The 27,674-nt window shown below is 44.4% G+C and overlaps 1 protein-coding gene across 5 annotated transcripts in view; it reads left to right on the top strand.

The window, feature by feature from the left end:
- The window catches only part of MBNL2 (muscleblind like splicing regulator 2), a 152,517-nt gene that overhangs the window by 75,229 nt on the left and 49,614 nt on the right, over positions 1–27,674 (top strand). For all 5 annotated transcript variants that reach the window (XM_082675361.1, XM_082675359.1, XM_082675362.1 and 2 more), the window contains exon 3: positions 23,215–23,379. In XM_082675361.1, the coding sequence (XP_082531487.1) occupies positions 23,215–23,379 (165 nt within the window). The remainder of the gene's footprint in view (positions 1–23,214; positions 23,380–27,674) is intronic.

Genomic DNA, 27,674 nt, shown 5'->3' with positions numbered 1-27,674 from the left:
TTAACTTGCTCCCTCTGAGCAAGGAACAAAGCAGCAAATGCTTCTAGAAAGACCTGAAGGAATTCCCGGCACCAGAAAGGAAAGGAGAAAAATAGGTGTCCTACTTATTAGCTCACCTTCCATGTGGGAAAAAAAAAACATGCATGGGAAGTAGAGAGTCTTGGACATTGGTCTCCTGGGGCTCAGGAGAGCCTGATGTCAGTTGTCAAGCAACAAGAACAAATCTCAAGGACTATGAGTTCCTGTCTAGGTGGGAAGCAGATTTGGATGGGTTCTCAACAGGATGTCTGGACTTCGTAGGGAGACTCAACCTTGGTTAGATCCTCAGTGTTCATGAGTTCCTCCAGCATGCCTAGGTGTTTGATTCTTGTTATCAACATAACGTCTTATTTATTTACTGTTCTGTGCATGCTCTTGTTTATCTCCCTAGTTAAATTGAAAACCCTTTTGAGAGATAGAAAGGAAGCCTAAATTTTATGGGTCCCACCTCCCAACATCCAGTGTATAATTATCTTCTATAAAACTATATTGGTTGATTACTTGACCTACCATCCTAGTTGGTTGTCAAAGATCCTTTTTTTTTTATTTTTCTTAGTGGGCACAAGTTTATTGACACTTGCAGAGGCAAACTTTGCCTGTCAACTTTTAACTTCCATTGATTTTTCCATGGTGTGTGCCAAAACCTTAAATTGATTCCAGTTGCTCAAAAGAGATGCATATTTTTCTTCTACACATTTTAAGGGAAAAAAAAAACTTGAATGTATTTTCCCTAGACTAAACCAAAATCAGATAGTTTTTCCAGGAACGTATGAATGAACAACAAAGTGGTTACTCTGGAAGCAGACATGCCATTATATCTGATTTCAGAGAAGTCAAGTAATCCCACATTTCACATGACTCCAGGTAAAAGAAAAAAATACTTAGTTGGCAATAGGAAAGGGGAAAATAAATCCAAAAGCTCTCTTGTGCAGATCTGTGGTACAAAAACTGAGCAATTTGATGTAGAAGCAACACAGCAAGTTATATTAGGGAATATGAATTGCCTTTTAGACAAAAGAATATTCATGACATTTTTGCTTTTTAAAGATAAAATGGTTCTCTTTCTTGATCATAGACTCACAAAATCTTGGATCTGTAAAAGACTTTGGAGAATTAAATTATTTTGCACACAATGCCAAGACAGTGACTCCTCTAGGGCAAGGATCATATTTTCTGCTTCCTCGTCAACATGTCCACAGTGCTGAGTCAAGCGCTGTGCGCTCAGTTCCCTTAAGTAATAGTCGATGATGTGGGCGCTGCTGATTCACAGCTGCAGGGGGTAAAAAGAAAATCTCATCTTCACTTTCTGGATTCGTCTTTCTCTTTGATAACAGCCCATTCTGAGCCATAGAGCTATTATAATAATAGGGATTACATCTTTGAGAGTTTGCCTGTGCCACTCATTCAGATGTCATTTGAAGAGCTACACTGGTGCTTTTGTTTCCTGACGAGCACTGGCCAGCTGCCCTAATGCCTGCAGGCTCCACTTCATAGAGAACCTGAACATTGACCTGCCCATTCAGAAACTGTTGTTAGGACCTTACCTTTATATCACCACAGCACAGTCACTGACAACGAGTCCAGATCAATACTCCTCTCAGAGTTTGTCTAGGAAGTCCCACCAGCTGTCACGTAAGGGTAATTAACACATCTCTCGCAATTATGCGTGCCGATGGAAGAATCTCAAACATCTGGCCGGATAACAAACCCATCCCCTCCGTTAGAGAAAGGTCATTGCTCTGGCCATCTGGATATTTACTTTTCTTCAGAAATAAACCTCATGGAATTTTCTATTGGGAGGGGAAAATGATGAGGACAAAGGGAATTTCCTAGTAAAAATAATCTCCCATTCAACACCAGCCATGCCCACATACCAACAATCTTAGATTTTACATCCAACCGTTATTTTATTTATTCCGCTGTCTATTATATCCATCATGCTGAGTCTGCACAGTTACAGAGGAGCTGTCTTAGATGACCTGACATGTTACTATTGCTCTCTGCAGAAGAGTACATATATCTTTTGCCAGCTATGTTTTCATCAGAGGTACCAGCAACCACTTTGGGGGAAGTTGGAAAAGAAAAGACACTGGGAAGATGCAAGGATGGATAAGTTCCTACGCTTAAGAGGGATACAGTTTAGCAGGAGGGAACACACAAGTGACTGTAATACAATAGTCATAATCCTTAACTGCCAACAAGATACATGAAGCAAAGCCCTGAAGGAGGAAGAGACATGTCTGTGGGGGACAAGGAAGGCTCAGCGGACAGGAGGGCGCCTGAGACGGGCCTGGGAGGTGGGGGAAGAGGGCACTTGAGGCAGAAAGAGCTGCGTGAGAGTGAGCTTGGGGCAGGAGAGGGTGGGGTGTTTGCAGTCGGAGAGCAATGCAGCTGGACTGCAGTGCAGAGGAATATGGGGCATGTGGGGAGATGAAACAACAATGATGCGTCAAAACTGGGTCAAGGGACAACTGGAACGCCAAAGCGAGGAATTTAGAATTAATTTGGCAAGTCAGGACCATGAAGGATTTTGAGCAGGGAGATGAAAACTTGGGGAAAAAAGACCTTTGCGACTGTTCCAGGTTGGATTGCATCCCGCCTCCACCCGTTCACTCCACCCCACCGCTACCCCTGCCCAAGTCCTGTGTTGAAGTCCAAGCCCTCCGTGTCTCAGAATGTGGCCTTGTTTGGAGAGAAGGTCCTCACGGTGGTGATCAAGAGAAAGCAAGGTCATTAGGGTGGGCCCTAATTCAATGTGACTAGTGTTCTTATTAAAAGGGGAAACTTGGACACAGAGATATGCATACAGGGAAGACAATGCACAGAGACACAGGGAGAAGACAGGCATCTACGAACCAAGGAGAGAGGCCTGGAACAGATCCTCCCCTGGAGCCCTCAGAGGGAGCGTGGCCCTGCCAACACCTTGGCTTCGGACTTCTAGCCTCCGGAACTGGAGACAATGAATCTCTGTGGTGTGAGCCTCCCCATCTGCACTTTGTTAAGGCAGCCCTAGCAAACTAATACGGTGACAGTGTGTGAGATGGGCCAGAGTGGGCAGAATCGGGGCTCTAGGAATGAAATAACACATGCCTCACAGAGGATGGTGGCAATGAGAAATGGTGGCAAAAGGAAGAGAGAGAGAGATGGAGAGAGGCGCTTACGACTGAGCCCCTGGCAAGAGTGTCAAGGTGTAAGGTACAGCCAATCAACAGGCAGTTCCTCGCGCTTTGCTCAGGGCTCAGATCGGGCATGAAAAGGCCTGGGTTCTCATTAACCCTGGCTCTAGCTGCAGGGAGTTCTGGGATCCCAGACGGGTCATGTTCTCTCTCTAGTCCAGTGTCTCTACTGTAAAAGGAGGGGATTGCACTAGATCATCTCACAGATTCCAGTTCCAAGAATTTGGATTTTATGATGCTGATTACATAAAGAAGTTGTGTGTTAAGGTACAATAAAGGCACATTTGTATGTGTGTTTGCGTGCGTACGTGAGTGAGCTTTATAACCACACTGTTTCTAAAAGGAACCTGAGGGAACTTTAAGAATTCAGCATCACTGTTTTTCAAAGGGACAACAAAGTAGAATATCAATCCAAAAGAAACTATTACAGGTCACCTGAGATGAACTCATTATTGGATTTGAACTTTAGCTCTGAGTTTCCTGCCAGTTGAGGCAAAAAGAAAAACATATGCTCATTGTCTGATAAAAATCAGTGTAATATGATTAGTTCTTGAGAAAAACATCTAGATATGCTGAGTGCTCAGATAAGATTTCACTTAAAAATACGCTGATTCAAGATATATTAAGCCATGCAAAAATCCATCCTCTTTAATCCAATAATTCCACTTAATCTGAAGAAAGAAAAACAGGGCAGGGAGGATGACTATGCATGTGAAAATGCTTGTCACAAAATTATTTATGAAAGTGCAAAACTGTATCAAAAGGAGAGAAATAAAAAATAAATTAAAAAAATTTTTTAAAAAAGGAGAGAAATAGTTAAGTTAATTGTGCTACCTCCTTTCAGGGTAATATAAAGCAGGCATCATAAATGAAACTCCCCATCAGCAGAGAGGAACAAACACACTAATGATAGGCTCAGTGAGCACCATCAGGATATGAAATGATTTGGTCAGCAAGATTATAACTATATGAAAATAGGGAAAACATCAAAAGGGAGCCCTCAGACAGTAATAATTATGAGAGCATGGTGCTCTTAAGAGTGATTCCCATCCCCCATACTTCCCAAATTTTTCTTTTTTTTTTTTGCGGTACGCGGGCCTCTCACCGCTGTGGCCTCTCCCGTTGTGGAGCACAGGCTCCGGACGCGCAGGCTCAGCGGCCATGGCTCACGGGCCCAGCCGCTCCGTGGCATGTGGGATCCTCCTGGACCGGGACACGAACCCGCGTCCCCTGCATCGGCAGGCGGACTCTTAACCACTGCGCCACCAGGGAAGCCCCATACTTCCCAAATTTTTAATAACGTTTTACAATTAACTTTAAGAGAACAAGTCAGCTCACATACTGAAGCTTTGCTTTCTAGCTATTCTTTATGGGATTTTATTTTTTAGTTCAAAGGAAAGGAAAAGTTTTCAGAAATGCAAAAATAGCAAGCTGTGATTGCACTACTTGGAAAAAGCTGTTGATCAATTTCTTGAAATGGCTTTTGTGTCCTAGAAATGACTCTTTTTTAACCGTGTGCATGTTGGTGGTCACTCAGAAGCTCTCCTTGTTTGCTTCTGAGGTTCCTGAAAAGCTGGCGGAATTAAGCCAGTGCTGAGATGCTATTAGGCGGGTAGTGACGGGTTGGGGTCCGTCCGTCCTCCGCCCATAGTGCCTTCCTAGGCCCGCACATCTTGGTGAAGCCCCTTCCCGTGAGCTCCCAGGCACCAATAGTCCTTCTGCATAACCTGCCCCATCGGTCATTACAGGTCATTCTTCTCTGTGCCGATCTTGATCTTGTTATTTCTCTGAAGAGAGGGTAAGAGCTGCTACCCAGTACTAATTCGAATGGAACCAACTAATTATGACCAAGAACTAGCTCTTAGTGTTGAGTTGAAACATTGAAAAGTTTTTAATTTTCAAATCCCTATGGCACGTGAGGACAATCTAGAAATGAGCCATCCTAGGCAGTAACTTGAAAAATTGATTCATAGAAGAGAAGCATAGGTGCACGTGTCACTGCTGTTCTTCTTAGAGGTGCATCTGCGGGCTGTTGATGGATGGCTTTATCCCGCAGCTCAGCTCCAAGAGCCGGGAGTGAAGACGGCCTGATCTGTTCCCAGCAGTTTAGCTGTTAAGACTGAGACGGAGACTGTGGGGATCGCCACCCATTTCCTTTCAAGGAAGAGAGTGGGAAAGGTCTGGGGGCTGGAGATAGGTCCCCCCTCCCCACCCGCCCCATATCTGGGCCTCTTGCATTTAAGCCTTCTGTGCTCTCCCTGCTTTGCTCCCGGTCACAAGGGCAGTGCTATATGGAGCTCTGCGTGAGATCAGCAATATTTAGTGATTGGAAGGCTGACAAAATGCACTTCCTCATAATTTATTAAAGTTGCTAATACATTCTAAAAATACGTGAAGAGCGTGGAAACCTCTGGTAGTATCGCCCAGTGCATTAACCCGCCATTGATTTTGCACCTCAATCAGAGTAAAAGCCAAAGTCCTGATGAGCCTGGTCACCATGCTCTGGTCACTTCACCCTCCTCACGTCTCCCATCTTAGTTACTGCTATTGCAAACTCTGCTCCAGCCACATTGCCCTGGTTGCTATTCTAGAATACTCTAGGCACACTCCTGCCTCCGGACCATTGAACTTCCTGCCTCCTCTTACCAGAATCTACCAGGCTTGTTCCCCTGGCTTGTTCCCCTGGTCTCAACTGGCAGCTTCTCACTGAGACCTCCTGCAGTCATGCTAACAAAAACCGCCAAGTCCCCCAGCCACACACTTCCTATCTCACTTAGGTTTCTTTTTCTGCATAGCCCTTATCCCCATCACACTCACTATAGATTTTACTTATTGATCTTGTTTAGTGTCTGTCTTCCCTCATTAAATGTAAGCTCCATTGAGGGTAGGAACTTTTGCCTGTTTTTCTCATTATTCCCTCTCCCTTGCTGAGAACAGTGGCTGACACAGAGGAGGGAGGTGCTCATGAAATATGCATTGAGTGAATGAATGTCTGGAAATGGTAGTGAACTCTGTCTAAGAACGTGATTATTGGAAGCATCATGCCATGATATTTTTCCTCTACTAAGACAATCAGCAGCTTGGACACTGAGCTCAGAAACTGTAGGTCTGAGGGCTTCTAGGTGGAAGGGAGGAGGTCAGATGACAGGATGCAAGGAATTTTGCCCTTGGCTTTCAAGACAGTTAAGTTAGAATCCTGACTCTACCACCTGCTAGCTCTGTGACCACCGACAAGCTATATAACGTAGATGAGTTACTTCTCTCAATTCACTCAATAGGTAACAGGAAGATAAGGATACAAAATTCCAGGGTTGTGGTGAGAATCAGGGTCAAGGTATGTAAAATGTCTGACATATAGCAAACCTTTGTGAAATTTTTATATATGTAAATCATTTCTATTAATATGTAGTTGTTTGTGTTATTGGTAAAAGTAAGAATTCACATACTTGTTGGTATTTTCATTTTAGGGAACACATTCAGTCATTTTAAAACTAACTTGCAATAGTATTTTTGTCCTTGTGGAAAAAAAAGAAGCCTACTCTATACGCTTTTATTAGATTCCATTATGTATTTGTACTATTTAAGAATCCTTAAGTGGGACAAAGCGGCCTCTAAATCAGTGAAAATCGTCTTCAAGTTATACTTGTTTGTCCCCTAGGTCTCATCCCGCAAGGTATACAGGGTCTTGTCTTGCAAAAATCCATGTCTCCCCAAGGTTCATTTGTTAAGCAAACGTTGATGGTGTACAAGCTCTGCCTCTGCCGGGCACTGGGCTCTACATTTTGGCTATTCTGAGGCAAATGAGAGCACTTCTGCTCAGGAGAAACTTAAAATAAGACCTGAGATTGGTCCTGAGAATCCTGATGATAAGAACAGGCATAAGGTGTGATGTACCCCCGAGCGGTGCAGGCTGCTAAAACAGCCCAGGGCAGGCAACACAAAAGTAAAGAGGCTGGAGAATGATGCACATGGAGGAAGGTCAGTTAAACTGGGCCTTGGAGGGGAAGTGGAATTTGAACAATTTGAAAAAGGAAAGAAAAGAAAGGAGGGGACACAGCTTCAGCAAAGTCACAGAGGAACAAGGGAGGCAATGGGGACTCAGGTGTCCCAGCTCCCGCTGCATGTGGCTCTAGGCTGCAAGAAAGGAGAGCAGCAGGGGTGAGACTGGAAAGGAAGCTCGCTCTCTGACAACATGGGAGGCCTTGCTCACAGATAAGGACATCGGGACGTGATTCAGGAAGGAATGGTGTTCCATGAGGTTCTCAGAGGGAGAATGGTGCAGCCAGGGCCATAACTGAGGAGGGGCATTCATGGCTGTCAATACCTTTCAGATGCCCAGCCCTTCCAAATGTACATCTCCACCCCACACCTCTCTCTTGAACTTGAGAGTCCTATATCCAGTTGCCTCCTTGACATGCCTACTTCGATATGCTATAAACATCTCAAACTCAGTATGTCCAAAAACAGCTCCTGCGATTTCCCCAATACTGGCTTGATCCATGCCTTTCTGCATCTCAGATGACATCAATTCCACCTTTCCGGTAGGTCATCCCCAAACCCTACCCTGATCTCTTTCATACTCTATATCCAGCATGTCAGGAAATCCTGTTGGATCTACTTTCAAAATATCACCAGAAGCCATCACTTCTCACCACCTCCTTTGCCACCAGCCTGGCCTAAACCATCACAGTCCCTCCCCTGGACGACTGTGCAGCATAACTGGTCTCACTGTGCCTCTGGCCCCCACTGTCTATCCTCAACACAGCAGCCAGGGCAACCCTTCTAAAATAGCCGTCAGATCATGTCACTCCTCTGCTCAAAACCCCCATCTCCTTCAAAGTACACAAAGGCCTTAAAGTGGCCTACAGGGCCCAGCATGACCCTGTTGCATCTCTGACCTCCTTTACAACTCTGCCCTGCCTCTGGGTGCCCAGGGCCTCTGGCCTCCTGGAACCCCTCCAGGTGCATTAGCTTCAGACACTCCAGGCACACTTCCTTCTTGGGGCATTTGCACTGGTTGTTCTCTGCACCTGAAGTGAGCTTCCTCAGTCAGGCCAGGCCCAACTGTCTACCTCCTTCAAGTCTTTGCTCCAAAATTACCTTCTCAGGAAGGCTGACCCTGCCTACTGAATTTAACAGGGCAATGCACCCCACTTCAGTCCCCCTCATCCAACTTATCTCACCCTTTCTTCCCCCATAGAACTCGACACATTCAACCCTGTGATTTCCTCATCTTTATGCTACGTACGGCTCATTGCCTGTCTGCCCTAAGTAGAAGCTGAGCTCCATGAGGACAGGGTATCTGTGAGTTGTGTTACTGATACAGCCTCTGTTCCTAGAGCGCTTCCTGGCACACAGTAGACAAGCGTTTGGCAAGTGAGCAAAGGGCAGGGCGCTGCAGGAAGGGAAGTCGGCGAGTGGTCTCGCATCAGCATTGGGCCACATCCGATGCTTCACTGGCCTGACGGAGGCAGTGGGATGCAAAGGGAGGGACAATGCAGGAGATGGAGTGGATGTGTATCCAGGGCCAGATGACTCCACATGGGAGACGTGGGGCTTTGGGAAGAGATGAGGCACCAGACACAGGTTCAATCCCGGGTGGTCCTGTGAGAGTCCCTGGGCTGTGTGCCTTGCCCTGCTCCCCTGTCCTTAGGATCACAGAAGTGACCAGGTGAAATTGAGTAGATAAAAATGAACAAAATACCAGTCCTATAAAAACAGCTCACAACTGCATGTACTCCCAGTGGATCCCACAAAGTGTCAACTCTGCCCTGCTCAACTCTGCCATGCCAGGCCAGGCAGACGTTCCACGCTGGGGTCACCCAGGGAGGTGCAGAGTGCCCCAACCTCCACCGACTATTCCTGGGGAACTGCCCTCATCCGGGGCTTTAGGCCTTTTCAATAAGCAAAGCACAGACGCGTGCCTAAAACGTACGCGCGTTAGTCTTGAACTATGGTTTGATATATGCATAATCCATTTATCTCCCTGATATCCAGGTGCGTCACATGCAGATTCTGAAACCTTGTGCTCTCCCCAAACGGGGTAGTCCCTAGGGCTGCTAGCGGTGCCTCCTTCTGCCCTGAGACCTGCAGATGTGCTGGCAGGGGTCTACTTCGGTTGTTCCCCTCAGTTATTAGTTCGATGTGTTAAAATTCAACCATATTTATTAAATGTCCTCAATCACTTTAATTGGATTTGTAAGAATGCCTGATTTATGAAACACTACATGGATCCTTTCAGCTAATATTAAACTCAAATATTACTCGTTACTATGGTTTCTTCCCTTTCTTCCATTCATGTGTATATGCATTGTAGATCTATGTATCTAGAGTGTCTTAAAGTTAGGAACAATTTATTTTTCATCTTTGTATCCACTTGGGCCTAGCACAGTACCAGGCATATCGTTGGAATTAATAATTTATATTCTCGGAGCATGGCAGTTTTGGCTGAGCCAGGTTGGATCGGTTCAAATCTTGGATCTTCCCCTTATTTGCTGTGTGGCCTTGGGAAGGTTACTTAACCTCTCTGAGCCTTGGTTTCCACTTTTGCAAAATGGGGATTAAAATAAGAGTTACCCTAGAGGCTTATAATGAACACTAACAAGGTCATTCCTGTAAAGCTCTTAGCACCCTACCTGGCACATCGTAAGCATTCAGTTAATGTCACTGAAGTATATGAACATGTGAAAGAAGCAGAGGGACCAAGAGCAGTGGCTCAGGAGTAACCTTGTGGAAACCCTGGTTCTGTCTTTTGCTCCTTGTATGACCTGGGACAAGGTGGTTAATCTAGCCAGGTCTCGGTTCTCTCATGTATCAAATGGAGATATTAATAGCACCTCCCCTTCTGATAGGCTTGCCTGAGACAATGTAGGTGAAACACTTAGCACAGTGCCTAGTATGTATTTAATAATAAGTAGTCAGGGCTTCCCTGGTGGCGCAGTGGTTGAGAGTCTGCCTGCCGATGCAGGGGACACGGGTTCGTGCCCCGGTCCGAGAAGATCCCACATGCCGCGGAGCGGCTGGGCCCGTGAGCCATGGCCGCTGAGCCTGCGCGTCCGGAGCCTGTGCTCCGCAACGGGAGAGGCCACAACAGTGAGAGCCCCGTGTACCGCAAAATAATAATAATAATAAGTAGTAGTAGTAGTAGTAGTAGTAGTCAATAATAATAATAATATCAGTATTTATTTGTACTCAACTAATGTTACCAAGTATTATTACCATATATGTAATTCTCTTAAAAAACAACAGCAACACAAAACACTGGACCCTCTAATAATGGATTGATTCAGTTTATAAATAAATTTGACCCGCAGTTGCTGGGCTATGAGGAGCTTAAGTATCCAACCTGTAGCCACTAATGGGGAACACTGGGATTTGCTGAGGGACAACACTTCCTCCACAAACAGTCCTAAGAGGGAAAGGGAATAATGTCATACCTCAGTGTTTGGCTGAATCTGACCAGAGGGGCTCCAGAGTCTGGAGCCAGTTCTGCCCCCTGGACCAAAGAGATGCTGGCTGAGCCACTGACTGTGTGTCCACCCTTCTAGGTGCATCCCAGAGAAATATTCAGCAGCAGGAAGTCTGAGAAAAATAAGCAGGGTGTCAGCTGAGGGTGGGTGACAGAGAGAACAAATCCAGGTAGATGATCCTTGGTGGGTTTGCAGGGGGGTAGCAGCTGTCCCCCAGTGGGTCACAGACCCAGCCTGAGGAGGGAGCCTGGAGTGAGGCAGTTTCTCAGCTCTTGAACTTGGAAGTGAAGAGAGAAACCCTGTGGTACCCACTGGGACACCCACTAGGCAGACAAGGTGAAGAGGAAAGCAGAAAGTTGGGACGTAGCACAGAGCAGTCGTCTAGCCATCAAAACAGGGGTCCTGACTTGGTATCCGCCAGGGGCAAACAACCAGCCTCAGTTTAGGATTTGTCCTGGGAGCCTGGGAGAGAATGAATAGGTGAGGCGGTCAGCAGGGAGGGAGTAGGACAGACCTGGGCTGGAGTCGGCGGGCTTCGTCCTTGCACCCCGTCCTCTAACATCGTTGCTTGGTACATCCAAGTACCTGTGAAGGTGGCCTCACTTCCCAGAAACGCATATCAACCTTTTTAAAAGCAACTTCAAAATGCTGGCCAAACTTACACACTTTCTTTGACTTCCCTCCTGCTTGACTGATTCCTCTCCCTTCCCCCATCTGCCTCCTCCATACAAATTTAATATCGAGGACAATCTTCATCGAGCCTTTCTCTGTAATCAGGACATAAAAATTATCCCAACGTTTCTCTTTGAAAATGGGATCTTCAGAGACTCAGTAGGCCTTTATGCATTACTAATAAGTTCTTTAGTGAAACATTTTGTCTTTTACTAAAATAAATCTCTCCTATTAAATCTGCCATGTGAAAAATCTCATAGTGTTTAAGCTGACAAAGTTTCATTTGCAGAAAATCATTGTACTTGTTAAGGATTTGGGAGTTGTTGTAGTTTGTTTTTGATAAGACAAGGGGATCTTGTTACTTGAGTTCGCGAAAAGAATTAGAATACCCATTCGCAGAACCAAATCTTTGTGTCAGAAGATAGCATAGTGTTTTGCTGGTTGTAGCCTCAATCTCATGAAAAAAACCATCATCTAGCATTTCTTATAAGTGATTGTACTTGTTTCCAAGGCTGCTGTAACAAGTACCACAAATCAGGTGGCTTAGAACAACAGAAGTTTATTCTCTCACAGTTTTGGAAGCTCAGAGTCTGAAACCAAGGTGTCAGCAGGGCCATGCTTCCTCTAAAGGTCTAGGGAAGGAACTGTGCCAGGCCCCTCTCCCAGCTTCTGGCAGCCGCAGACGTTCTGTGGGTTAGAGATAGCCATCTTTTTCCTCTGTCTCTTCACATTGTCTGTCCCTGTGTCTAAATTTTCCCTTTTTATAAGGACACCAGTCATGTTGGATTAAAGCCCACCTAGATGACCTTATCTTAACCTAATTACCTCTATAAAAGACCCTATCTCCAAATAAGGTCACATTCCAAGGAAGTGGGGCTTAAGACATCAACCCATCTCTCCAGGAAGACACAATTCAACCCACGACACAATCGTCCCGTGTCACCTCCCTAATTTAGTTCATTATTATGCAAGGGGTCCACTCTGCTCTGAACAAATCTTTTGTATGTTACCCTGCAGCTTCCCCCCCCTGACAGCAAGGGGCAGGGGAGGGCACGCTTTTTAGTAATGGGGCCCAGAATTCAGCCTGGTAGACTTTGGCAACTTGGCCTTGGAAAGTATCTTCAGATCTCTCGGAGCTTCACTTTCCTTCCCTTTAAATTGGAGTAATATATGACAAGAATGTTGTGAAGCTGTAATAAGATATCATGTGTGAAGAATGCTTTCTAAGGTGTAACAGGAACGTTGCATGGGATTTTCAGTTTCTGAAAAATGGCTCTTCAGAGGGTCAACAGCACAGGCTGCCATCCGGCCTGGGTCAGATGCCCAGCTCTGCCACTGACTACTTGTGTGACTCTGGGAAGTCACTTCCCCTCTCTGTGCCTCCCTTTTATCCCATAAAATGAGAATATTAACGGTTCCTCTGTTAAGCACTTGTATTGAAGATGAGAGTGTGATGTACCAAAAGCACTTAGAAACTCCTGGTACGTGATATGTGCACTATTATGTAAGTCTTTGCTATTTTTATTGAGGGTAAGATCACATCTCAGTACCCTGTGTGCAATTCCACCCCAGTTTCTGGCCTCGAGCAGATGCTCCACAATGTTTGCTGAATGAATAAAGGAATGGAGGTCCACAGCTCCTGCCCTCAGGAGACAGACGCTAAAGCCCTCACCTCTGCTCTGATCCTCCCCGAAGCGGTGCAGAACTGGCCCTGCAGTGACGCAGGGGCCACGCCCGCCCATACCTCCCCAGGCTGGGTTTCTTGAATCAAGTGCAGCTTCCTCCTGCAGCTGCTCAGTTTGCAGGTCAGTCTCAAGGCAGCGAGTAATACACACCAGCCCAAGAGGAATGTGCTTTTCTTTGTTACTAAAACTGAATGCACCCTGAAAAGGACACTCTACCCTTCCATCTCCTTCCAGCGCTTCTTCACCTGATTGGCCCTGTTTTCCTGGTCTTTTTCCCCATCTTCCTCCCCTTCCTGCCCACCCCCCCTTCCCAATGCCCCATCCATACCTCACCCACCCCTTCTCCCACCTCCTCCTGGAAGCCTTACCCAGCTTGACACCAACAACCAGGGCACTCTGGCCTTGTCACAAGTATATTTATAATGAGGTGCGATATGCAAAATCTTGTAATATAAATACCTCCCAGGGCAGTGACCTGGGTCAGGGAGGCCCCCCCTTGCTGTGCCAGGAAGGGGAGGTGGTAGGATCTGGGGGAAGGGGCCAGAGTGACCAGAGAAGTGGGGAAAACACCTGACAGGCCACAGGCTTGGGACTGTGGCTATCTTCTAAGTGGAACCGAGGTATTTATACCAGTAAATGTCAGCCTTTAAGGCTGATTGTCTGCCAGTGTCCGAATTCCAGGAAGTTCCCTATGGTGGGGGGGGGGGGTAGGTGATTGACCACGTGGTTTTCAACTCAGACTGAAAGAGACTGTACAATAACAGAAAGTGTAAAACAAAGTTTGTGTCTTGGGCTAGATTTCTCTTATTTGGAAAATGACCAGCTTCTGAACATACTGATCAGCTGATGATAAAAAAAACAGCAGCCAATATTTCCTAAGCATTTGCTTTGTTTCAGGTGCCGTGTGAAGGCCTTTATAAGGCTTCGGGAACTTGACCGCCCCCGCAGAGTGGTCATGAAGTAGTCTGGCTCGTTTTAATTGTCCAAATCGCCAACCCTTACTCCCTACCTACCCACCTCCCTCCGCATATACGCAACTACATAAGCCGATAAAGATCTCAGTCTGACGTGATATGTGCCTTCCACTAGAGTCATCCCTGGCCCCTAAGCTAGGCAGAGTTCCCTACAACGTGTTCACAAAGCGCCTTGAATTCCCCCATATTGTGGCATTGCTCACTCTGTGTTTTGACTGCCCATTTACTATCACAGGGCTCGGCACGTGATTTGCTGGAGGAGAGAGAGGAGGACAGTCATTCGATAAAGTGCACTGAGTGCCCACCGTGTGAGGGTCTCTGTACTGAGAAGTATAAGACATAGACCAGAAAGGCCTGCCCTCCCCACACAGGAAACATCCTAATGCTGTGAGATTAATATTGCATAGAGCTTCTGTTTCACCCACGGCCATAGCCACGCATACACGGATGAACGTGATGTCAGGAAACTGGACACTCTGAAGTCAGACAGCAGCTAGACCGGTTTTGTGTTATGTCGGTACATTATCACAATCCACACTGCCCAGTGTTCCTCTGTGACTCAGAAGATATTAATCTTTTAGCTAAATAAAATAATTTTGAAATGAAGCATCTGATGCTTGGAAATCAGTTTCCTTAAATCTCTGGAAAATGGAGGGACTATTTTTGGTCTCACTGATTTCTCTTAACTGGCACATTTTCAGTTAACATATAAAGTTAACAAGATGGATAATCCTTACCAGTAAAGACAGGGCTTGGCGCCTCAATCAAACTGACAAACAGCTCTTTCCAGTCATAAGACACAGTAGTCCGAGACACTTAAACTGCCCAGGCTCAAGGACAGAGAAAAGAAGTCGAAGAGAAAAACAGTGAAAAAGAATTCTTCACATAATTGGAGAAGCAAGGGAAGGAGACACGCTCAGTACATTTTGAAACATATATAAAAAAACAAACTTGAGGGCTTCCCTGGTGGCGCAGTGGTTGAGAGTCCGCCTGCCGATGCAGGGGACAGGGGTTCGTGCCCTGGTCCGGGAAGATCCCACCTGCCACGGAGCAGCTGGGCCCATGAGCCAAGGCCGCTGAGCCTGCGCGTCCGGAGCCTGTGCTCCACAACGGGAGAGGCCACAACAGTGAGAGGCCCGCGTACCGCAAAAACTAACTAACTAACTAAATAAATAAACAAACTTGAGTCTTAATGTTAACAAATTAATTGATTGACTAATTAAACTTCTCAGGCAGCCAAATCCATTAAAAAATAAAATTGACACGTGCTCTGAAATGGCAAACTGCAAACAATTCACCCTCTTTGCCTCTCCTCCCCATTTATTAATTTTTATGTTTCATCTGTTTAAACGGTCACAAATTAGGTCTTAACAGCACAATAGTGCTTGAAGGAATAGGGCAGTTACATTGGCATGACTATAATGAATCACAGATCTGCTCCTAGAGCACTGGTGATGGCCCCAAGGTCTTCCAGCCTCTCCGGGGATTACAGGCTGCCCTAAATGCAAACCTAGAGAGGGCAGACTCAGAAGCATTCGCAGCTCCCTGTAAGGAAGGGAAAAGCGCCAGCTTTGGGAAGAGGGCTGGACCTCGCCTGCTCAAACCAAGGCCTCTGGGTTTTTTCTCCCACTTTCAAAAACCTTGAGACATTTTGAAACTAGGGAAACTGAGGCTGTGAGCATCTGATTCCCCCCCAGCCAGTTTAGTCACTTAGAAAACATCTGCTAAACACTTTACATGTCACAGGGACCAAAGCAGTGGTCTATTTGACCGAATTTTCCACTGTAGGTACTTAATAGATCCTCCTAGACTTAATCGATTTTGACTTAATTTGCCACGTCTGCTGATGCACTTCATGCCCCGCCTGTCACACAGACCGCTCACAATTCTCATAACATATTGGGACTGTTGCCAACATACCTCCCAGGTGTCACCCTTCACTGTAACTGTTGCTTTATGTGGCTTTCTCCTTTTACTAGATTAGGAACATTCAAGGGGGAAATAGATGTAGAATTGACAATGTATAGCAAATCATGACTTTTTTCAGAGCAACTGTGGCCGTCTCTCGAGCTCTCACAGACATCGGAAAGAGTTGAGATATGGGAACATCATCACCCCCATTTGACAGATAAGAAAACTGAGGCACAGAATATTATACATTATCTGCAAAAGTTAATCTAACCGTTTAGGGATGAAGCCACAACCAGAATTCCAGGATTTCCCCACTATAATGCATAGCTGCTTTAAACTCTGCATTAGTCATGCCATGTTAATCAGGCCTGGCAAGTTTCAGCAGGACAGATATCAAAGAAAAACAGATCTGAGGTTCTTCCAAAGAGAGAAATGGCCAAGGCTGGTGCTAACTGTGAGAACAAGAATAGTGTTAAAGAGCTTGGTAGACAGGCCAGAGAGAAGCACCGTGATACAGAAACTGAACTAGTTATCAGCAAGGTTGTTTTTATTTTTATTTTATTTATTTATTTATTTGCTTGGTTTTTGGCTGCATTGGGTCTTCGTTGCTGCGCGTGGGCTTTCGCTAGCTGTGGTGAGCGGGGTCTACTCTTTGTTGCAGTGTGTGGGCTTCTCGTTGCGGTGGCTTCTCTTGTTGCGGAGCGTGGGCTCTAGGCGCGCAGGCTTCAGTAGTTGCGGCACACGGGCTTCAGTAGTTGCGGCACGCGGGCTTCAGTAGTTGCAGCGCACAGGCTCTAGAGCGCAGGCTCAGTAGTTGTGGCGCACGGGCTTAGCTGCTCCACGGCATGTGGGATCTTCCCAGAACAGGGATCGAACCTGTGTCCCCTGCATTGCCAGGTGGATTTTTAACCACTGTGCCACCAGGGAAGGAGGATAATAAAAACTTACAGAGGGCTTACTATGTGCCAGGAACTGCTCCAACACTGTATATGCATTAAATCTTAATCCTTACGCAAGTCTATGAGGGGGGAACTATTGTTATCCCCATTTTACAGATGTGGCAACTGGAGGCCACAAGGTCCCATGGCAAGAACAGCAGAGCTGGATTTTGAGCCCAAGTGGTCCAGTTCCAGAGACTGTTCCCTTTACCACTGGTTTCAACTGCTTCTCAAGGAAAGGTTCCAAGATAGAACAGGCTTCAGGAATGTGACTCCAGGACATCAGGATTTCGCTAAGTTGGTTTCACGCGTGCGGAACGCGAGGGAATCTGAGAGGTTCTTCAGTGGCTTCCATGGACCTCCCAAGCAGGCTCCTGGACTCAGAGCATCCCAGCAGGCCACTTTGGGAACGCATACCATTTGCCCCCAGTCTTAGAGTCAGATTCTCCATTCCACAGCCAGGCCTGCTCCCTTGAAAATACCATCACATGCTGAAAGCAGTGAGCAGCCAGGACCCAACGGGAAGAGGAGGAATTCAGTGGATCAGGCTGTGACCCTGGGCCTCAACTGGAATTATTTCCCAAAAGGGCCTTTGTAGAGACTGCTGATCAATGGCGTGGCCCACACTAAGAAACAATTTAAATTATCCCCGAGTCGTACAGCAGGGGCCTATTGTCAGTTTGAATTGCAGATCATATAAAATCCATTGCTTTTCCCATGGAAAACTAATGGGATATAGTTGTCTGTTAGCTATTCCTATGGGCCAAACTCCTATTGTTAATCCCTTTAATAATCTCCTAATTAATCTGTTTTCTTTTTTGCTCCATATTTTAATTGACTTTTTCAATTAGGAGCATACTAGGAAAAGACTCTAAATATTCCTGGTTTTAAAATAAGCAATTGGAAAACCTCATTTTCCAATTACGCTTTTCCTTTCTCACACCAACCTGATTCTGAAATTCTTTCTTAGCCAAAGCTGCATTTATTTTCTCCCACGTCATGCAATGTAATGACCATGTAATTCCGATAGCTACGATCTGGTGTTCTGACAAGTACATATTAGTTATTCAGCATCTTTCCTCATCCTGTTAAGAATCAACATGGGTATTCTGCATTAGAATCTTTCATGGTCGCTTATTTTAATAAACTTAATTCAGCTTGAAATTCTCACTTGCTTCTAACCATCCTCCCTAAACTAAATTTTCCTGGAGTAGAGATTATTTTGGGAAGCAGAATGAAGTGCAAAAATCCTATGTAAACTACGTCAGAATTCTGTTATTGTTTTTAAATAAGCGGATTCCAAACAATGCAAACCATAACAACATTAGAGATACAAAATCTAATAATCAGGGTAAAATTTTATACGTAGCGTAAAACATAAATCTGATCTTGCGCTTCTCCTGCTTCAAAACTTTCAGTGGCAATGAAGTTCATAGCCCGTAACTTGACTCCCAAAGTTCTTTGTTATCTGGCTCTAGTCTACTTCTTCCCGTTTTATCTCTTATCATCCCCCCACTGCAACCCACACCCCCTTCTGTATTCCAGCCTTGAGAAACTTCAAGAAGGCCCCCAGATGGTACATTCTCCTAGCACGTCCTCTTCCTTTTGTCCTCATTTTGTATTCTCCCCCTCAACACACAAATACACACACACACACACACACACACACACACACATACACACACACACTTTAGCCCTCACTCACTCCCTTGCCAAGTTCCTTCTCATCCTTCAGGTCTCAGTTTAAATATGTCACTTCTTCAGAGCCCTCCTTTGCCACCAGTCTCAATTCTGACCCTCTCCCACCATTGTCTCTCAGCCTTCTCCTCCAGAACAGGGACCACAGTTTGTAATTATACATTTATCTGTGTCACTGTTTGGCTAATATCCGTCTTCACCACCTGATTGCAGGCTTCAGGCAGGGAGGCAGCAGATCTTGTGTTTACTCACCTTTAGTTAACTAGCACTTAGCACAAGACCTGGTACACAGCAAGGTCTCAATCAATATTTGTTGAATGAAGGAAGGAATGAGACCCTAGCCCGGAAATAGACCAAGAACAATGGTGAGTGTGATCCAGACCACCTGTCATTTCTAAACCTGCTGCATCCCACCCGGGGTGGGCGGAGCCCCTGAGGGCTGCAATCTCCACATTAGACGCTGGTGTGGGACCATCTGCCTAGACTCCTCCAGGGCTCCCATTTTCCAGTTCTAGAAGATTCTTCACAAAGACTCTGGAATGGTGCCCTCCCACTCCATCCCACAGAAGCTGTGCCAGCCCCCTTCTCCAGGGGCTGGACCCTCACCTCTCTTATCTCTCGGAAACAGTGTTTAACCAAGGGAGGAAGAGTTAAAATAAAACAAAAAAAAACAATCCTAGCAGCCACAGGAAGACTTTCCCAAGACATTTTCATCTTCATTTCTTGGACTAAAATTGGGAGGCGCTATTTTTGACACTTCTGTTTTGTTTCACAATGATGTACAAAGATGCTTCACGTTTCTGCTCACTGCCCTCTCCCGTAGGGTTAGGACAACTTGCTTTGATAATCAACAGTTTTTGTGCGACGATGTGTATCCTGACAGATCTTACGCCCTAACAGAAACTTCCTTACCAATTGTTTACTGTGTCAAATAGTTATATTTTGACAGTAAGTTTTCCTTTAGGATTTTAGAGTCCTATAGTATCCCTTACTAAGATTCTGCTGCCTGGAGTTTCCCAGGCTTTGAATTGTATGCCTCATACATCTGTGCTGCAACACCCTTCAAAATATTGATGCTAGACTGAACTATGTTCCAGGGCTCTCTCCTCAAATATGGATACTTGCAGAAATATCTTGAAGACTTGAAAATAATTTTAAACATAAGATATTTGAATAAGTATAATTAAGTACTGATTGTTTTTATCATGTTTTGAAATGAAAAGCTACTCTAGAGAAGAAACAAAAAGCCAATCAAAACATAACTAAATCTGTAATCCTGCATTTACTGTAAAGAAAATGACATACAAATATCTTTTCTTTCTTTGGTAATACTGACAACGCTTCCCCAGTGCTTACTACGTGCAGGCATTCTCTACACCTTGTGCCTGTATTAGCTCATCTAATCCTACAACAGCCTTCAGAGGAAAACACAATAATTATTTTCATTGTATAGATGAAAACACCAATATACAAGAAATTCAAGTAATCTGCTCGAAGTTACAAAGGTAGGAAAAAGCAGAGCCAACTTATGTGCCCAGGCATCTGCCTCCAGAGCCTGTAAGCCTAACCACTCCTCTGACCCCCTTCCGACAGACAGACCCAGGCAAGTGATCTTTCTCCACTCCCAAATCCTCATATATATTCTATTATATATCTATATATATATATATATATATATTTTTTTTTTTTTTTTTTTTGCGGTACGCGGGCCTCTCACCGCTGTGGCCTCTCCCGTTCCGGAGCACAGGCTCCAGACGCGCAGGCTCAGCGTCCATGGCTCACGGGCCCAGCCGCTCCGCGGCATGTGGGATCCTCCCGGACCTGGGCACGAACCCGCGTCCCCTGCATCGGCAGACAGACTCTCAACCACTGCGCCACCAGGGAAGCCCTCTATTATATTTTAAATTGTGTTAAGTAGCCTATTATTCTATGAAGGAGAATGCTAGATTTTTATCCTCCCTGGATTTTTAACTGTTGCTAATAAATAGGTTAGTACAGTGAGGTAACTGAGTCAGATAAACCTAGATTTAAAATCCAGCCCTACCACTTACCAATTATATAACCTTTGGAAAGTTTCTTGATCTTTCTGAGTACATTTGCTGTTTTGTAAAATAGGGATCATTACAGCTGTTATAAGGAGAAAATGAGATAACCATGTATAAATTGTCTGGCACATGGGTAATCAGTAATATACCTCACTCCAAGGGTGTAAGTAAGAACAGTAGGAAATTGTATTAATTCTCATGGAAAAGAAGGTTCCATCAATAAATTACTAATTCGATGTTGTAAATCATGTTCCATTGGCTGAAAATAGTTTATGTAGTTCCTTAAGAGTCCCAGTTGTATCAAGAGATGACAGCATTCAGAAAAAAAACATATTTTTCTAGCCTCATCGAAATTTTTACCTGAAGCATTACATTAGAAGACTAATGATCAAATTGACAATTATATGAACGAGCAAAATAGAATAGCCAAACTGGTAGAAGTGTGGATGTTTCCCAAATTCCAACTCCATTCTATGGAACTTTGTTTTCCCAAACCCCCACATGAGGCCCTTTGTACATTTGTACACAGAGGCCCATACGTGTACCCTGTATACATGAGCCTCTCTGGGTGTCATCTTCCAAGTGAACTGACTGTGTTTGAAGAGAGTTTGAATTGAGCTTGTCAGAGAGAAGCCTGGGGAGACTTATCCTCTATACAAGAAATGTCACTCTGTTCAATTCTCCTCCACCCCTGATGATGGGCAGTAGCCACGTCCCGTGACCACCTCCCACAATAGATGATAAGAATGTATTTGGACACCTGACATAAGGCAGCCAGTCCATAGGCTGGTCATACTCCTGTGCTCTAGGAGCTGGCCCAATCTGAATGCTTTCTTGGAGATTTTATTTTAGAAAATCCAGAGACTTGGGCAATTGTCAAGGGAGCACAGAAAGAGAAGTAAAATAAGACATGCCTGAAGCAGGTTGGTAGGGCTGGAGGGACCCTAGGACATCACAAAACAATGAGCAAAGTAAAGTTAGGATTAAAACTTTACCTTAAAAATCTGCAGACAGAAGTAGATGGAGAGAGAAAGAGATTTCTAGACTGCTTTGACTTGGATTATTTTTTTTTAACTTTTTATTTCGTATTGGAGTACAGTTGATTAACAATGTTGTGTTAGTTTCAGGTGTACAACAAAGTGGATTGTTTTAAATTGTGGGTCCAGTTTGCCAGTATTTTAACAGTGGACCTTCCAGTACTTGACCCAAGATGTCTGTTTTCTCCCTTAGGATGCTGAATGAAACATCGACAATATGAACTTGAGCCTAAGGAGACATGCTGCCCTTGCCCATTGTTACAGAATAACTTTAGCGGAAACGTGACCAATTCCTTCTGGGGTCCCCGGTGCCCGCCTCTGTGTCCTCCCTACAGAGGGCGGCACAGCCTCTCATGCTGCTAACACGGGTTGATGAGTGCAGAGCACCAGGCTGAGCCCAGGACTCCTGTCTGCCCTTCTCCACGGCAGTGTAGGAGGCTGACATTTGGGAGGGAGCCTGCGCCACCACAAGTACAGCTGAAATGAGCAGGGGGCAGCGTGCGAACTCCAGATGTTTAGAATTAGGATGACTATAAACAAATTTGTTTGCCCAGATCCACCCAGCTTGCTTTTTAAAATTACTTTTATATTTGGTAAACAAACCCATATTCTCTTTTCTTGGTTGCAAATAAGACTAATTCTTTAGAGACTGACAATCCCCGTACTGGTTAACACAGTTCGTTATTCTTTCTCCAGAAATTGCATACTTCACATATCAACGTGATTCTCTCAATTGGTAGTTTTGAAAACTTGGGAAGTCAGTATAAACACTACCATTTGTGATTACTCTTCAAGACTGGTTTTAGGCACACCTGTCACCTAATTAATTTTTTTTTCACTTTGCCAACTTTAACATCCCGATGCTACTTTAGCTGTAAACACTCTTCACTACCTCATATTGTGACATTTAATTTTATACAACTGTCACGGGACTGGGGCAGGGACATGGGCTGCAGCTTTCGTGTATTAGAGCAAACTGCTCTGTTGCAGGTGATCATCTGAGTTCATGCCTGGAAATTTCACCTGTGCATCAGTTACTAAGAAATGTCCGCCCTATTCTACCACCGCCTCTTCTTCAATCATTTGATTTAGGGGTGTCTTCAGCCACCCTGGAGCACACATTTCAAGACCTTCTGATTACCTTCCCTGCTGCACAAATGTGGCGCATAATTATTCGCATTTTGTTATCACTCCAGCACAAACCAACGTTTAGCAAGTTCAAAGCTTCCTTTTGATAAGTCACAATAAATATGCTCCTCTGATGGCCTCCCACACTGCCTAGAAGGGTCCCACTTTACTCTCAGCAGTCACGTTTCCTTAGGGTCTTTTGTCTGAGTTAGAATCCACTAAAAACAACAACATTTCAGGACGCTTCTCTGTTCAACAGGTCTGAGCAAGGCTGATAATCATCGAATGCCTGATTCACCCCTTGTATGTTCCAACATACGTGCGCACGCATGTGCACACACACAGATACACACCTTCGTATATAAGGAATGATCGTGAAATGGTTGACCACAGAGTTGAAAGCTACTTATGACAGTCCTAAGACCAAAACTCTTTCTTCCAGGGCCGTTGTTCAAGAGAGAACTGCAAGTATCTTCACCCTCCGACACATTTAAAAACTCAACTCGAAATTAACGGGAGGAACAATTTGATCCAGCAAAAAACTGCAGCAGCAATGCTTGCCCAGCAGATGCAATTTATGTTTCCAGGAACCCCACTTCATCCAGTGGTGAGTACATTGCATCTCATGATGGGCTTGATGATTAAAGTGTTGGTACAGGCAAGGCCACGTTGACCTAAAATGGTGTCCCCCTACTTTGTCTCTTTGGCTACCATTAAAGCAAATAGCTTTGAAGCTAACTAGATGCTGAAAATAGGGTTTTTAAGATTATTTAAATGGAAAAACGCATGTAGAAACTGTAGGCAAAGACAATTTCTAATCAATATCTGGGAAATCTGTGTCACTCCAACTAGTGACAGTAACCTCCATATTTCTCACCAGTAACCTCCATATTTGAACCATCTTAGAAGGGCAATAGTTCTACGTTCTCATTTAGAGTATGAATTGATGATCTATGCAAAGAAGAGATTCTGATGCCTAAAACATTATTAGCAATGCAACAGATAGATTATTTAGTTCAATGGTATCATTTTAAGGAAGGGGAAAATGAAACCACAGAAGTTAGTGGATTTACCCAATGTCCTGCAGCTAATCAGTTGTGGAGCTGAGCCTGGACCTCAGACATCTTGACCAGGGCGCTTTCTGCAGTCTGCTCCTCCTGGAGCCTGGCAGAGGCATGAAGGAAGGCTGCCTGAGCCACCCACGCCTCCCATCTCAGAGGCCTGCAAAGGGTGCAGGAGCTGAGGCAAGGCCCACAGGATTAAACGCCCAGGGAGTTCAGTACTCTGTCATATTTTCTCCCTGATTTCACAGTGTTTGAAAGTACTTCCTTAAAGGTCTGGAAATTGCTCTAGGAATGAGGCCCTGAGAAAAAGCAGTGCATTTCTGGGCTTTAGTGAATTTCGTTTACACTTGTAAATTTTTTGTCAAAAACAAGCTAATTTTTTAAAAAACAAAGCCAGTGAAGTGAGTGAAATTTTTTTTTAAAAAAGGTACATAAACAAGAGATGATTGTTTAAAAATCAGTCTTTATTGTATGAAAACTCTATGTCATTGAAAGATGCTAAATGAAAAGGGATAGCTACCAGGGAGTTACATTTTCTTGTTGTGCGTCCATGAGATGAGATGGGGAAGGTGGGGTTTGGTCCAGGAAGAGGGGAGAGAATCTGGGCAGATTGTTGGCAATTCTGCTTGTCTCCGGGTTTCTGCCCAAGAATAGCAGCACAAAGTAGCCAGGAACCAACTCTGCCCAGAGTAAAAAAAAAAAAAAGTGCAGGTGCAGGGGACTCCAAGATAAATCAGCTACAGTCTTGTGGGTGTAGACAGACTCAAGGAAAAGACAACATAAGATTCAGGCCCAGAGCATTATGATTTTGGATGAGGCAGGAAAGGCTGCCTGAAGGAAGTCCCAAATAAGTACATCCTAAAGGATGAGTAGGAGCTATCCTAGATGTAAGGACAACACAGGTAGAGTTCTGAACACATTAACACCAAATACAGGCGTTTAAGTGGATCTACTTAAAACCATTCACATGTATAATTTACGGTTCTCTTTATTGATACACACGTATAAATTATTTTATTAAATTACCTAAATGCTAAAATAATTTAATTATACATATTAAATGACATCTATGGGAATAAACTTAGAACCACCTAGGTCAACATAGCAACAGTGCATTATATCATTTTAATCATTCACTACTTATTTACTTAGAATTTGTAAGGATTGACCCTGGTACCCAATAATGGCAATGTTAATAAGAAAATTCCATTCCTGTTATAAACTATTAGTTGAATTTTCTTTGAAAGTTATGTTTATGTATTGTCTCATATATTAATTAGAAGACAATAATCACAATTACTCTATGAAGAAGGAATATTACACTTAAGTATTTTAATAGAGGTTTTTAAATTGCAAGAAAAATGAGAATGAAAAATGTAATAAACTTAAAAATCATTAACTCTACAAACAAATAACTTCAGAGTCTCAGGAACGAATTAGTGACCTAATACAAGGTAGTAGGCCAAATAATGGCCCTCAAAGGTACCTGGAAATGTAAATGTCACCTTACAAGGAAATAGGGTCTTTGCAGATGTGATTAAGCTAGGCATCTTGAGATGGGGAAATTCTCCTGGATTAAATGCAATCACAAGCATTCTTATAAGAGAGGCAGAGGGAGAGTTGACACACATACGGAAGAGGAGAAAGGCAATGTGCCCGTACAGGCAGAGACTGGAGTGATGTGGCCACTAACCAAGGGATGCCAGCAGCCACCAGAAAATGGAAGAGACGAAGAATGGATTCATCCCTAGAGCTTCCAGAGGGAATATGATCTTGCCAAAGCCTTGACTTTGGCCCAGTGAAACTGATTTCAGACTTACAGCCTCCAGAACTATGAAAGAATAAATGCATGTTGTTCAAGCCACCAGGTTTGTGCGAATTTGTTAGACCAGACACGGGAAATTAATACATGCAGAAATTGCTTAAGACAAAGAAACTGATAAACATAAAGTAGCCAGTATCCCTCCATTTTTAGGTTTCCTTCTTAGGTAAACTTCTCTAAAGAGCTATGCATATTTTTCCACTCCCTTTATCTCCCATCTCCCCTGAACCCATCCGCTGAAATCTCTCACCAGTGACCTCCATGTTGCTAAACCAATGGGCACTTCTGCTTTTATTGTACTCTTTCCACCTCTTAGTAACATGCAATCAATCTCTCCTTCGAGGAGCACCCCTCGCTCTCTGATCGTTCCTTCCTCTTCTGACTCCATTGCCCATTCTTTTCCTCTGTTATATGTTGAGGCTGCTATACACTGATGTTCCCAGTGCTGGACCGCTCTCTCATTTACCCTCTCCTTCATGGTCTCATCCATTTCTGAGGCTCTGAATCATCTACAGGCTGAGAACTCCCAAATGCACGTTCCCAGTCCAAACCTCTCCTCTGAGTCCCAGGTTCAGGTATCCAGCTTCCTACTGGACTCACCTTCAAATTTCTCACAGGAACTTGACATGTTCAAGACCCATTTTTTTATTCTACTACACTTCCATCTCAGTATGTGCAACCAGCAGTTTCAAACCAAAACCAAGCAGATTCTCTCACATCCAGTTCATCAGCAAATCCTGTCATATGTGCCTTCAAGTCCATCTACTTCTTCTCCCAGCACCCTCGTCTGAGCCGCCAAGTATTTCAAAATACTTTATAAGCTGTTCCCTCCTAATCTCTCAAGTTCCACTCTTGCTTTCTTCCAATGTATCCTGCACACAGCAACCGGCATACAGTTGCCTTTAAACACATAAAGGCATCACATCACTCCCTTTCTTACAACCCTTCACCTTCCCATTTCACTGGAGACAAAGCCTAAACATGTAACCTTGACTTTATCTATAGTGTCATCTGTGATCATGTCCCTTCCCAGCTCACCAACTCATTCTGGGCCACTCTTCCTTTGTCCACTGAGACCAAACCAAACTTTCCGTTCTGTGAACACACAGAGCTCTTGTTTGCCTCCAGGCCTTTGCTTTTGCTGGAAGTTTCCTACTACTCTTCACGTTTTAACTTCATCTTATTCATAAGGACTCCAACTCTATCCCCTGCGACCCACCACCAATCTCTGTCATTACCAGTGAGGCCTCCTCATTTCTGCTTATCCATAAAAATGAATTGTCATTTTATTTCTTTGTCCTTCCCCATTAGGGTTTAAGTTCAATAAATGTAGACACAGTGTTCTGGCACCATGTCTGTACCACCAATGAATATTTACTGAATGAATGAAAATGCAAACTGTTCTTTCCTCTTCTGTCTCAAATTCATTACATTTCAAAAGTCTCATTCACCTTATTCCTCCTACCAGTTTTTCTTTCTCCAATTCCTAACAGAGTGTAACAGCAATTCTTCCTTCCCTTCCCTTCCCTTCCCAGCACACTGCCCCCAACCCCTCACCTCCCACACAACCTTCCCACGTACACTCAAGATAAAGCAGCAGGTGGGTAGCCTCTAGTAGGACAGGGATTCAAGAGCCTATGCAATCCGGTCCTTGGGGGCAAGGTCTAGTGTTGAGTATTCTGTGCTCCAGAGATGCTTCCGGGAGTAAAGGGAGAAGGCTTAAGAGATGTCATGTTTTAGGCCTTTCAGTTTGAGTGCCAAATACCTACCCTTTGAAGTCAGAGCTTTCTAAATGTATGAGCTCTCACGCTCTTGTTTTAAAAAGTCAATTGACTACATTTTAGAGCCATAAAATACCTCAGGCCACTTAGTCATTCCTCCCCAGCCCTGATCCTTCCTCGCCACTACAAAATATCAAAGAGCATGTGTGCACATGTGAGTGTGTGATCTCTGAACCCAGAGCTACTGCTGTAAGGTACTGAGAAGGAAGAGTGGAGAGCGAGAAACACAGGCAGG

The sequence above is a fragment of the Grampus griseus genome (genome assembly GCF_964374135.1).
Source record: "Grampus griseus genome assembly, chromosome: 18".
Classification (NCBI taxonomy): Eukaryota; Metazoa; Chordata; class Mammalia; order Artiodactyla; family Delphinidae; genus Grampus; species Grampus griseus.
Note: the sequence above shows the minus strand (reverse complement) of the source record. Positions and strands in the feature narration are given on the sequence as shown.